Source organism: Cydia amplana, chromosome 17, assembly GCF_948474715.1.
Source record: "Cydia amplana chromosome 17, ilCydAmpl1.1, whole genome shotgun sequence".
Taxonomy (NCBI): domain Eukaryota; kingdom Metazoa; phylum Arthropoda; class Insecta; order Lepidoptera; family Tortricidae; genus Cydia; species Cydia amplana.
Window position 1 is genome coordinate 5,747,381 of NC_086085.1, and position 14,535 is coordinate 5,761,915.

At 41.9% G+C, this 14,535-nt stretch overlaps 1 protein-coding gene across 1 annotated transcript in view; it reads left to right on the plus strand.

Moving 5' to 3' along the window:
* LOC134655683 (DNA damage-binding protein 1) overlaps positions 1 to 14,535 on the plus strand; it is a 33,100-nt gene that overhangs the window by 3,144 nt on the left and 15,421 nt on the right. Inside the window, exons 6-13 of the mRNA XM_063511130.1 lie at positions 741 to 823; positions 3,553 to 3,706; positions 4,590 to 4,811; positions 6,106 to 6,268; positions 7,622 to 7,730; positions 9,584 to 9,768; positions 11,486 to 11,637; positions 13,988 to 14,159. Coding sequence (XP_063367200.1) covers positions 741 to 823; positions 3,553 to 3,706; positions 4,590 to 4,811; positions 6,106 to 6,268; positions 7,622 to 7,730; positions 9,584 to 9,768; positions 11,486 to 11,637; positions 13,988 to 14,159 — 1,240 coding nt within the window. The remainder of the gene's footprint in view (positions 1 to 740; positions 824 to 3,552; positions 3,707 to 4,589; positions 4,812 to 6,105; positions 6,269 to 7,621; positions 7,731 to 9,583; positions 9,769 to 11,485; positions 11,638 to 13,987; positions 14,160 to 14,535) is intronic.

Below are 14,535 nucleotides of genomic sequence, written 5' to 3' on the forward strand. Positions count from 1 at the left end.
ATCGTCGGATCGCCTGCCGCGCTATAGTTCAAGATGGTGCCAACATTGGCTCGCGAGCCAAAATACAGGTTTGGCGCGGTCGAACAATGCTCGCGCGGCCGCCGCGCGATATCGAGACGCGGCTTCACTCTCTCACTAAACTAAGCACATTGTGAGACGCAAATACACATTGGACAAAGACAGGTGGAATACTAACCTTATGTACTACACCAATCAAATCGACCAACCTCTTGATAAATGAAATCATGATCCATATATTGGTATAGTAAACGTAAAACGTAACATGCAAAAGAAGATAATATGTATATAAAAGTGTGATTGAGACCACTAAATTGCATTGGCAAGCCAGACAATTCTGCCATGCCTATTTTGTAACCGCATCCCATGGATTTTTCCTTTGGGCATGTAATAAATTTAATCAATAAAAGTCAAAATACAAATACAAAAAACAATAACTACAAATAAATACTGCACAATACATTAATTTAAAAAAATCTAAATAAATGTAATAAATTGTTTTCTAATGGCTAACCCAATATTTATCACATCAGATTGTTGCTACACCTTTTAACAGTTCTAACCATGTTATGTAGACTACATAATGTAAAGCCTCGTCTCCATATCGCGCGGCAAACCATCGAGCCAATGTTCGATGGTTTGCCGCGCGATATGGAGACGGGGCTTAACACTACGACGTCTACGACCATTGCTATGCAGTGAATAAGATAAACTTTTTGCAGGTGGTGCTATCGTCATTGGCACAGAGTCTATAGTATACCACGATGGACAAAATTACGTAGCTGTTGCACCCCCGCAAATCAAGGTATATATTTGATAAGATAACACACATTTTACAACCACTAGGCAAATGGGAGAAAACCGCCGTAAACTACACTTGGCTTGTTTACTCTTTGGCGTACTGAACTATAAAACTCCTTCATATCTCTTCAACAAGTTATCTTGCATCAAGCTCCGCGAACACCGTGATTGTGGGATTCATCTGTTGACACCGCGTCATGCCTCAGCCGCTTTCCGAGGAAGCTTTAAATATTCTGCGTCCCGTTGTTGGAACAACATTCCGCCCCCAGTGAGAAACCTGCAAAGTATATATAGTTTTAAGACAAAAGCTCAAACAGTATATGCTCAATTACCAGCTTAACCAGGAAACCTGCAGATTAGAAACGAGTTGCCTGTAGTCAAGACTTTTTGCTATTGCTATTGTTGTATTGTATATTTCGTTACTTAACACAATGTTTTTGTTCCTTCCGCATTGGAGTCGACACCATTCCCGACACGCCATCCTTTTTATCTGTGTCATTCATGTGTCATTATATGTTTCTATTCGTTTAACTTTGGTGTTGTTTTGTTTATGTATTTTAGCCAACTTTATAACATTGTTTAAATGTTTTTATGATTAAAAACGGATTGAGATTTAATAAAATATTAGATTCACTCACTTTATTGTTTGTCAAATCTGTCATTGAATTTAATTACGTGTAGCTATCGCTGGCGCTAGTTACGCGCGCCTAATGCCGCGCCACGATATGATCCGACCGGATTGGTACAAGTTCGATCGGTTGATCCGTGTAATTTTACTGTAACTTAGTGTCATGTACGAGGGGTGTTCAAAATATTCTCGGTATGAGAATGAAAACAAACAAGTACGAAAAGTTTGATATTTTTATTTTTCAATATACTCCCCCCCTATGTTCATACACTTAAAAGATCGATCAATTTTTTTTTTTAATCCTGCATAAAAATATTTTTTATCTTTGGTGTAAAAATGCTCCTCCACTGCCGCCTTCAATGCTTCATCATCGGAAAATTTATTTCCACGCAGATCCTTTTTAAGATTGGGGAACAAAAAGAAGTCGCTGGGGGCTAAGTCCGGACTATACGGTGGGAGAGTAACAGTTTCAAACCCACATTCAACAATAGCTGCCTTGGCAATATGAGCAGTATGGACGGGGGCGTTGTCATGCAGAAGCATAACACCTTTGGTTAACTTTCCTCGCCTCTTTTCTTTGATTGCATCCTTTAATTGACGTAGAATGTTAGCGTAGTACTGTCATGTGATATTTACACCTTTTTCTTTATAATCGATCAGTAATACTCCTTCACAATCCCAAAATATCGTGGCCATGACCTTGCCAGCTGAAGGGATGACCTTGAACTTCTTGGGATGAGCTGAACCCTTAATGTGCCACTGCATGGACTCTTGTTTACTCTCTGGGTCATAATGATGAACCCAGGTTTCATCTCCAGTAACTATTCTTTGCAGCACCTCATCAGGATTTTCACCGCACAGGTCAATAAAATCGGAACAACAAGCTACACGCATGTCTTTTTGAAGCCGAGTCAGCATTCGCGGAACCCATCTTGCACTTACTTTTGACATATTAAGATGGTCATGGATAATATCATGTACGGTACCAATAGAGAGATTGGTTACTTGTGCTATAGATTTTACCTTCACTCGACCATCTTCCAATATAAGTTTTTCCACTTTATCAATATTTTCTTGTGAAGTAGCTACTACAGGCCGGCCAGGTCTAGGGTCGTCTTCAACACTCTCCCTTCCACGTTTAAACTCGCTTGACCACTTTTGAATGGTAGATAAAGAAGGAGCAGACTCACGGTAAACACAATCCATTTCCTCTTTTATGGTTTTTTGATTTTTACCCTGTTTTGTCAAGAATTTTATCACGCATCGATGTTCTAATTTAGTTAACATTGTCAATTCCCACATGATGTTCATGTTTGTTCAGCAATTGCAGAAAAACAAAAGAACATCTCGGTTCGAATTATACTTTTTTTTAATGTCAATGAATAAACCTTAGCGGCCAGTAACGAAAGAAATTTTAGAAGAGGTTGTAAGATATCAATACCGAGAATATTTTGAACGCCCCTCGTACCTATTTACTTATGTCGTCATGTTGTATGTCTTTTTTGTATTAGTTGTGTAAACTGTGTGTAATTTTATTTTTCGGCTTGTTTTTTGTTTCTTTACTTGATGTTTCTTTTTTTTGTCTGTTACCTTCCGTGATTATTTCTCACTTGATGGTTTCATCGGAAGATCAGCGCTGGAAGTCGCCAGCAACATGCTGAGATGGGGCCAATTCGTGACACTTTATTTTTCACTATGTTATTTCTATGTATGTCTATTGTCTGTGTTTACGAATAAAAAACTATTCTATTCTATCCCGACTATCGGGTCGTCCGGCCCGGGAACGAAATCATAAAATATCTGATAGTCGCGTTTTCGGCACTTAATGTGTTAATACAAAAATCTGTAATTATAGGTACTCTCATTTTTTAAGAAAGCAAATTTCCACCTTTAACCTTTTCGACGCCGTGTCAAACAGAAAAGCTGTCACTCAGACGCCACGTCATTGAAGTGTCAAAACTGAAGTTGAACTTTATGTATATGCACGTAGGTCGATGTTGCTCTGTGGTCTGTGACCGATTAATAGGTCTTTGGCGTTGAACCTACGGTGCGGATATATCGGTCATTGGCGTCCAAAAGGTTAACCTTAATTTTGGTGTTAACAGTTAACGCCAATAAACTGCTACTGCCGCGTGGACACGGCCGGTCTGCGGTATCTATTGGGCGACATCGCAGGTCGTCTGTTCATGCTACTGTTGGAACTGCAAGAGAAGATTGACGGCACTCAAGCGGTCAAGGATCTTAAAGTGGAGCTACTTGGTGAGTACTTTTGTGATAACCAAATGTTTATGTAACCTACTCTTTGGTTTTTGCACAAAATAAATGAAATGCAATGAAATATCAACTGTTTTAACTTTTTCCACGCCGTGTCAAACACAAAAGCTGTCACTCAGACGCCACATCATTGAAGTGTCAAAACTGAAGTTGAACTTTATGTATATGCACGTAGGTCGATATTGCTCTGTGGTCTGTGACCGATTAATCGGTCTTTGGCGTTGGACCTACAGTGCGGATATATCGGTCATTGGCGTCCAAAAGGTTAAACAAATATTTTATTATAATGGCGACTATTCTATGACTACTCTATCGTATCTGAAAGTTATACACGTATCAATCGAACTCAATTTTGATGGACGATATGTACTAGCGGACGTTCCCAACTCGCCGAATTACCAATAAGATTCTCGGCTTTGTACATATACCATTATTTCTTATTAACATCACACTCACACTCACACTCACTCACATACGTTTCGGCGAAGGAAAAGATCGCTTTCGAAATAGGCTAATCCCGACAAGGCTGAGCGTAATGCATTGAGTCTCAGCGCCATTTGCACCATTCTACTTGCCCGAGGTTAACCGGTTAAACCCTGAGTTACCATGGTTACCAGTACAATTTGACACTGGGTTAACGGTTTAACCGCTTAACCCCTGGTTAGTGGGATGGTGCAAGAGGGCCTCAGGGATATAAATTTGCCAGCCAAAAACACGATCGACCAGTTTAAAGTTATTGCGTCTGTGGGTCTTCAAGGGTTAATTTGCAATGCCACAAGCGCCGCAACAAACATCTACAACCAATCTCTCTTAGCGAGCCGTGACAATGACAACGCTAAATCAATTTAAACAATTCACTTTTCCCCAGGCGAAATCCCGATCCCCGAATGCATGACATACCTCGACAATGGCGTCGTATTTATCGGGTCTCGTTTCGGCGACTCGGCGCTGGTCCGCCTGTCGGCCGCGCGGGACGAGGCCGCGCAGTACGTGCAGACTATGGAGTCCTTCACCAGCCTCGCGCCCATCCTGGACATGTGCGTGGTGGACCTGGAGAGGCAGGGGCAGAACCAGCTCATCACGTGCTCGGGTCAGTACACACAAGTACTGGAAGAGATCCCATACAGGGATATGTTCGCCTTTGTTGTATTTAATTTACTCTGTAACTATGTTTCTCGTGTTTTTATTTCTATGTGCAATAAAGTATATACATACATACATACAAGCTTACGGGCACCAGGACCCTATTTCACCACGGTGACAGGTGCGGCAATTGTAAAACATCACTGTTGCTGACTTCACAGACATTCATGGGCTACGGTTACCGCTTACCATCGGGCGGGCCGTATTCCTGTTTGCCACCATCATTGTATTATTTAAAAATCTATTATATCGAGAAAAAAAAAACAGATATTTCTCTTGCGATGTTCATGACAATTGTCACAAGATTTCAAAGAATTTCGTGTAATTCTTGACAGAAAATAAGTTCTGTGTCGGAATTTCGGGACAATTGTCGTGTTTCTTGTGACAATTGTCATTAGCTTCTCAAAATAAGTACTTATTTATTGGCGATATAATAGAGTTTTATTAAAAATAAAATGTTGGTGGCAAACAAGCACACCGCCCGTCCGTCCGTCCGCCTATGGAGGCCTGTGACGTCAGTAAAAGTGATGTCGACAATTGTCGCACCTGTCACCATGGTGAATTAGGGGCCTGAACACTTACAGTTTTAAATGCAGACAACATGAAATCCTCCTCCTCGCGTCGTATTCCTCATTGCTGCCGGGCTAGCACATGATTGGCGCGACAGTATCTCGCGACGAGATGGACTACCCGGCCCCCTTTTATTAACATAGAAAAAGACGGGTAGTCTATCTCGCCGCGAGATACTGTCGCGCCAATCATGTGCTAGGCCTACTGAGGACCCTGATTTCCCTGATGGGAGGTCAATTTCTTATTGATGATGCTCCTCCATCTGTGTCTGTCCTTGACACATCATAACATATCACTTAAGCTGTAGAAAATGGGCCTGGCGAATCATAAAATACTAGGTATTTACTTACCTAGCTTTGAACTTGTCAGTTTATTTAAAAGTGAGAGTGTCCGATTGGTGGGAGCAATACTGGCTTGACGCCTGCACACCCCAAAAAAAGATAATGTAGGTACCTAAACCTAAGTTAGATCGCTTCTACAAAAACTTGAAAACCCTAAAAACGACACCCAAAGACAAATAAGTCAAAGTGCAGGTGGAAAAAATTAAAGAAACATTTCGGAATCTGCAGTCCCAAATCTGAATACAAAATTATCAAGGACATGGCTGCCATCTTTAGCTACGTATGCTACTTGATCTATACAAACATTGTCACATGCAACCATCTTTCCAGGTGCTTACAAAATGGGGTCGCTGCGCATCATCAGAAACGGCATCGGCATCCAGGAGCAGGCCTCCATAGACCTTCCGGGCATTAAGGGCATGTGGGCGCTGACACTAGCCCAGGATTCTACATACCATGACACGTTGGTGCTAGCATTTGTAGGACAGACCAGGTAATAGGCTACATGACTAATTTTCATTTATGCTATCAATCGATCGGGTTTGTTTTTAGGATCAAATGTCTATATGGGACCCATTGCAGTAAAGCAATACAAAAGTCAGAAATTATAGTCAAAGTCTGACAGTCGCACTTCACTCGCGAAACGTTCTGAACAAAAGGACAAGTGAACGTGACGTGACGTCAAGGTCCCTGAGATCCCATCTTGTAGTATGGACTGAATGGACAAAAAGAAGAAAATTGCGTTTTTGTCCGTGAAATAATGCGTTTATGTATATAGTTGCTGTACGATATTTTTTTGGATAAAATGTAAGGAATCGAATGGTACCCTTATTTTTATCTATCGTTTTTGTTAAGTTAAAAAAAAAACTTAAATTTTGAAACGTTCAGGTCCTGTATTTTTGTAACATTTCCGTATTTTATTTTAATATCCACATTATTGTGATAGATTGCTCATTTACTATCTATTTTACTAAATTTTGTTATAAAATTCAACATGTGTCATCATCCCTATAAATGGTTTATTAGTATGTGAAATCTCCCAATTGTGCAGTTATTACGTAAACTTAGTAGTGGTCTGTCCATTTACGGCTCGGCCACGACATTGAGCGACTTGCGACGGCGGCAGCGACAACCATAGGTGGGAACGAAAGGTCCGATAGCTGTGTCTCGCTCCAACTTATGGTTATCGCTGCCGTCGACGCAAGTCGCTCAATCGCGGCCGAGCCGTAAAATCCGTATCCCTCGAGGCCCAAAGATCAAAATTAGTCAGCCAAAAAACGACCTTGAGAATATAAATTTAGAATTCAATATTCATTTTCATTGATGACCGGATCTCGCTGATCGCAGGGACTCGAGGGATTAAGTTTGCAGTGGGGTAGTGGGGCAATACCACCATACAAATCAGAATTACGATGTAAATGCAACGTTGTTTCCGTGCTGTTGTTGCAAACTTAACTTGCTAGCGTCTCTGCATCTCTTCTTCCTCGCGTTATCCCGGCATTTTGCCACGGCTCATGGGAGCCTGGGGTCCGCTTGGCAATTAATCCCAGTAATTGGCGTGGGCACTAGTTTTTACGAAAGCAACTGCCATCTGACCTTCCAACCCAGAGGGTAAACTAGGCCCGTATTGGGATTAGTCCGGTTTCCTCACGATGTTTTCATTCACCGAAAAGCGACTGGTAAATATCAAATGATATTTCGTACATAAGTTCCGAAAAACTCATTGGTACGAGCCGGGGCTCGAACCTGCGACCTCCTTGCCTTGCTTTGCCGCGACCTTGCTAGCGTCTCTACATAAAATGTATTATTGTTTTCTTGTTATATCTAAACATCCAATAATTTGCAGGGTATTAACACTAAATGGGGAAGAAGTGGAGGAGACGGAAATTAAAGGTTTCGTGTCAGACAGACAGACATTCTACACTGGAAACGTATGCCACAACCAACTCATACAGGTAAGAATTATTCTTTTGACAGTAAGAAAAGTAATTACGAAACTGGAATAGCAATACCAGTATTTGATATCAATGATAATAATTGAAATCCACGTGATCTCTTCAGTCATATCATGCCTACTGAACTTAGGGCTCATTTAGACGGCGCGCGAACTCGTATACGATTTTATATACATTGCGGACCATTGAAGTTACATCAATTCAGCCGACCGATCAAATAACGCAATGTAATGAAACTCGCATGCGAGTTCTCGCACCGTCTAAATGAGCCCTTAGTCACAGAATAAATAATAGCACTAGATTCACTGTCTAACAAAACGCGTCTATTACGACAAATATGACCGCTAGGTGGCGCAAGCCAAGCAGGCGTCCGTTCCGCAGCGGTGCGCGACAACTACTATGGCTAGACACCAAAATTGGTGTCGGCCGCATGTTATTGTAGGTACTTGTAGCGACGCGACGAAATAGCGGAGTGAGCCACGTCAGTTCCAAATTAACCCTTTAACCGCCGGAGTCTGATATATAAGACATTACATATCCAGCTCATTTCGCCACAGTCTGATAAATAAGACAAAGATCTGATTTGGTTTTTACAGCACATTTATAACTCCCGTAACTATGCCAACCTTATTCTGCGTGGTACAATTACTGTCGGTAGCGACACGAGCACGCTCGATCAAAAATTGCTGGCGGTTAAATAGTACATTATTGTCGAGGTTCGGAAGTAGCTACTTGCTGGCTGAGGAATCGTTTTAAACGGACGACCTTGGGAGTCCGTTTAATTGAATCCGAAGCCAGCAAGTAGCCTTCCAGCCGAGTCATATATAGTGCTTTTCTCAAAAATGGTGCAAGAATACAAATATTTTACAGAAGCAATGTTCTAATTTTCACAGAAAAAAGTAAAACCATTAAAAAGATATGCTTTGCCGCCTTAAAAAAAAATTGAAGTGTATTTTTCTGCTGAAAATACGCCAACCTATTTGAGACACCTAAATAGTCGCGGTATCAACATTATAATAATAAGTATTGATCATCTGTTTGGCTGTTTAATGGAGCTATGCCTTCATTTGATATGGCCATTTCAACTTTTAAAAAGTTTGGGACTCGACAAATAATGGGATTTGTGTGCAACATTGCAGTTCCGAAATCGAGACTGCAATGTTTTTAACTTTTTAATTTTTTGACTGACCATAAACTACGCACTTCGCGACCAATTTTTTAACCGGCAACGTCGACTTTGCCGTCCATTTTTGAGAAAAGGTTAATTTTCTAGTTAGGAACCAACTACCTCAGGAACTTTTTACTTATAAATTGGTAGGTTAGTAAACTTTGCAGTTGTCACAGTCTTCTGGGCCCAATTTCACCACGGGGACTGGTGCGACAATTGTAAAACATCACTGTTGCTGACGTCACAGGCATCCATGGGCTACGGTTACCGCTTACCATCGGGCGGGCCGTATTCCTGTTTGCCACCATCATTGTATTATTTAAAAAAACATTGTTATAACGGGAGAAAAACAGATATTTCTCTTGCGAAGTTTCTGACAATTGTCACAAGAAACACGACAATTGTCACGAAATTCCGACACAGAACTCATTTCCTGTCAAGAATTACCGACAATTCTTTTGAATCTTGTGACAATTGTCAGAAACTTCGCAAGAGAAATATCTGTTTTTCTCCCGATATAATAATGTTTTTTTTAAATAATACGATGATGGTGGCAAACAGGAATACGGCCCACCCGATGGTAAGCGGTAACCGTAGCCCATGGATGTCTGTGACGTCAGCAACAGTGATGTTTTACAATTGTCGCACCTGTCACCGTGGTGAAATTGGGGCCTGGTTGTTGCAGGTAACGGATGAAGGCATATCCCTGATCGCACACAAAGAGTCGGGCTGGACGCTAGCGGCGCAGTGGGCCGTGGGCGGGTCGCGAGGTGTCTCCGTGGTGGCGTGCAGCGAGACGCGCTGCGTGTGCGCGGCCGGACCGCGCATCTACCTCGTCGCACTCGGTGACGCTTCGCTTACAACCCTAGCGTGAGTATATTTGCTTAAAATCGAGACTTAAAAAAAAAACCGGCCAAGTGCGAGTCGGACTCGCGCAGGGAGGGTTCCGCACCATCAACAAAAAATAGAGCAAAACAAGCAAAAAAACGGTCACCCATCCAAGTACTGACCCCGCCCGACGTTGCTTAACTTCGGTCAAAAATCACGTTTGTTGTATGGGAGCCCCACTTAAATCTTTATATTATTCTGTTTTTAGTATTTGTTGTTATAGCGGCAACAGAAATACATCATCTGTGAAAATTTCAACTGTCTAGCTATCACGGTTCGTGAGATACAGCCTGGTGACAGACGGACGGACGGACGGACGGACGGACGGAACCCTAAAAACAACGGGTTGCACTCCGGGAGTGCCGGCAGAAGTGAAAACTCAATTATCAGTTTTTCCATCAGGTCACGTGTCCGTCTTACGGTCACGTGACCTGTCGCGAGTTCACCATTTTTTCCTTACCTCATAAAGTGCACAGCGCCGCTAAAGAAGTTTTCACTTCAAAAACTGGCCAAGTGCGAGTCGGACTCGCGTTACAAGGGTTCCGTACATTAAGTCGGACTCACGTTTGACTGCACATTTCTAATAGGTTTTCCTGTCATCCATAGGTAAAGAACTATTTCCCACGATATATTGACACTTTTTTGTATGTTTTTTTTTTGTGGAATGTCCCTAATGAGGACATGTTACAAGCATAATGGCCGAATGGGAGTGCGCTATACATCTCGGAACGACATCTCGCAGCAGCGGTGGTCGGAGCAACGTAAGCTTAGTGTAAGGCCTGAGTGGACGCTCGAGTTGGGCGTGCAGCGGGGCGGGGCGTGCGTATAGGAGCGGCCTTAGTGCACGCTGCTCACATCACTTGTGAGCCCGACGCCACGCTGCACGCCCCGCCGAACGCTCCGCTTCGAGCGTCCACTCAGGCCTTACACTAAGGCTTTCAGTTAAACAGTGGGTCTTAGCCTCCTATGTACAAAGGTCAATTCATAACTGTCAAAAATCTATTCTTACGTTACTCCGACTATACCGGCAAGTGACAATGGGTAGAGTGAGACACTGCGATCTGACCTCTCGCTCCCACTTAGGCTACCTTCACGCCGCTGCCACAATCCGCACTATTCGGCCATTCTGCTTGTCACACGTCCTCACTTCTTGCATCTTTTTGAAATATGTATTACAATTAGTGATGGCTATGAATTGGTGAGTGGTGACTATGGTTTTGGCCGACTAGCCGACTAATCGGCTAGTCGGCCAAGTTCATGATCGATACTTCACGATAAAGATTACATTCGTATGGCAACTGTAGTAGCTTTATTCAAGTTCGGATGCATTATTAAAACAATTTTTTTGCTCCTTGCGTCGTCGCGCTTTCAATATCAACTGAAAGATGTTCCCTGCGACTGCGACTATACACCTACATATGTAATTACCTATACATGAATTTAATATGAACACAAGCACATTTTGTACCCTAAATACGTATTTGAATAGAATGGGCATGTAAAATTTGATTAATATTGCCTTTTTATTTCATTTATGTCCTGGTTTCTGTAATTAATAATAGGTCGACTAGTCGGCCTTTTTTGCCTATTTTCTATGGTTCCACTCTGGCAGAAATTTGTGGAGCGATAAATTAATAATCGAAGAAATTAAACATTTTTAATTGATGATAGCCCTTAAACTTAAGTTTGTTTTTATTAGGGAGGTGTGCATGGACGAAGAAGTGGCCTGCCTGGACCTAGGCCCCGGCGGCGATACGGCGTTACTTGGCGTCGGGCTGTGGACCGATATATCCGTCAGGGTCCTGCGGCTGCCGGACCTCAGGCCTCTACACACTGAGAAACTGTCTGGAGGTTAGTTGTTTTGTTTCGATCTATATCTGAATCCCTAAAGTCTTTTCTCCTATCTTTACATTCCCTAATATTGTTTGTCATAATGATCAGTTGTCCTAACACTAAAAACCCTTATTTTGGTTTCCCTAATTATTGATTGCTTATCCTAATGTTATTAAGCATATTTTCTTTTTTGCGAGGGTCGCAGTTCTCACCCTAACCTAACCCACTTTTTTGGCAGCAAGTTCTAAAACCTAACCATTTTTCAGAACCTTACATTATGGAAAATAATCGTTATGACAATTGATCTTTAGGGCATGTGCCCATTAGGACAAACCAGATAGGGCAAGTGACTTTAGGACAAAAGTTGTTAGAGATTCAGAATGACACCCGTTTTGTTTTATACTTCGAGGATATAACCAAACGGAGACGCCTTGTCTGTAATTTTCTGTACAGAACAGTCTGCCGATTTTTGCGGGGAAGGGGCACGTTAAATGTATACATGTCAGATAAACGTCAGTCCATACATTGTGTATGACCATTGGCCGCTTATTTTCGACGGAGGGGAACGACTGTTAATGGCTACTCCGTTTGGTTATATCTAGAGATGCCACGAATATTCGGCAACTATTCGGTATTCGGCCGAATAGTAGGCAACATTCGGCCGAATACCGAAAATCTGTTGCACCTACTTAAAAAGAAAAATTGTATAATAAATAAAATAACCAAAAACTATGTAGGTATATTTAGAATGTGTACTTGGAAAGTTGATAAATACGAAGACCATTTTTTGAGCATTTGTTGGTTAAAAAGCGGCCAAGTGCGAGTCGGACTCGCCCATGAAGGGTTCCGTATTTAGGCGATTTATGACGTATAAAAAAAAACTACTTACTAGATCTCGTTCAAACCAATTTTCGGTGGAAGTTTACATGGTATACATACATACATGTACATTAATGTACATCATATATTTTTTTTAGTTTTATCATTCTCTTATTTTAGAAGTTAGGGGGGGGGGGGGACACACATTTCACCACTTTGGAAGTGTCTCTCGCGCAAACTATTCAGTTTAGAAAAAAATGATATTAGGAACCTCAATATCATTTTTGAAGACCTATCCATAGATACCCCACACGTATGGGTTTGATGAAAAAAAAAATTTTGAGTTTCAGTTCGAAGTATGGGGAACCCCAAAAATTAATTGTTTTTTTTTCTATTTTTGTGTGAAAATCTTAATGCGGTTCACAGAATACATCTACTTACCAAGTTTCAACAGTATTGTTCTTATAGTTTCGGAGAAAAGTGGCTGTGACATACGGACGGACAGACAGACGGACAGACAGCCGGACAGACAGACAGACAGACAGACAGACATGACGAATCTATAAGGGTTCCGTTTTTTGCCATTTGGCTACGGAACCCTAAAAACATTTTATTTTTATTATGAGTCTGATTTGTTTGACTTTATTCATTAATTCTGTTCAACAAAAATATAATCTTAGCTAACGTCATCTAACGTTGAGCTTTGTTGGCGATCAGTTTTCATAATAATTGTGACTCAAAATGTTTGGTTGTCATGCCGAATATTCGGTATTCGTCCGAGAGAGGGGCCGAATATTCGGTATTCGGCCAAAACCACTATTCGGGGCATCTCTAGTTATATCCTCTTAATGTTTTATATTAGAACACCAAACCCATACCACGCGTAGGTAACCATGCATAGATCTATACATAGCTCGTTGATTTCTATAAGAAACCAACTGCATTTGATTTGTTGACCGAGCTAGCGAGAAGCGCAAGCAAAGCGTCTCCGTACCAGCTTGAGCAAAATGCTTTCGTGTGTCTGTCCGTCCATGTCTCAATTGATTGTTGTGAAATTTTGTTAACATGTTCAATGGTTCATATATTTTTTGTCGGTCAAGTATTAGGAAAAAGCGCTGGTGGCCTAGCGGTAAGAGCGTGCGACTTGCAATCCGGAGGTCGCGGGTTCGAACCAATGAGTTTTTCAGAACTTATGTACGAAATATCATTTGATATTTACCAATCGCTTTTCGGTGGAGGAAAACATCGTGAGGAAACCGGACTAATCCCAATACGGGCCTAGTTTACCCTCTGGGTTGGAAGGTCAGATGACTCAGATGGCAGTCGCTTTCGTAAAAACTAGTGCCCACGCCAATTCCTGGGATTAGTTGCCAAGCGGACCCCAGGCTCCCATGAGCCGTGGCAAAAATGCCGGGACAACGCGAGGAAGATGAAGTATTAGGAAATTTCCCAAAATGGAGGATCTAAACTCGGCTACAACTCACAGAGCCTAAGGTTTATTAGTAAATGATATGAACACTGTTTATTAAAATTACCCTTTTTTCTACAGAAATAATTCCGCGTTCGCTGCTCATCTGCACTCTCGAAGGCGTGTGCTACTTACTCTGCGCGTTGGGAGACGGATCCATGTTCTACTTCACCGTGGACCCGGAGACTGGCGTGCTGACCAACCGGAAACGGGTCACACTCGGCACGCAGCCGACTGTACTTAGGAGTTTCCGGTACGTACAACATAAATAGAACGATGTGGTGCTATATACCTACAGTGTCATTGTGGCCCGAATGCTCATCTTATCTTATCTTATTGACTATTGTTTTCGGGGGCCCTTGCGGATACACTTCGACCCATAGGGATCTTTTCCCGAATGCTTAAAAAACCGTTACCCAGGAGACCAAAAGCTGTATAAAGCCGGCCGCCATATTGAATTTCATCATTTTTGGTCCAATCGTATTTAAAATCGATATCTCTAGATTCGTAATTTAACTTCAGATCTACTGAAGTTAAATTACGAGCTACGTCCCTTCAAGGAACATGAGCACATCCACTCCATGTGTTTCTTAAGGGCGCGTGTACACGGTGCCGCCTCCGCGCCGCCG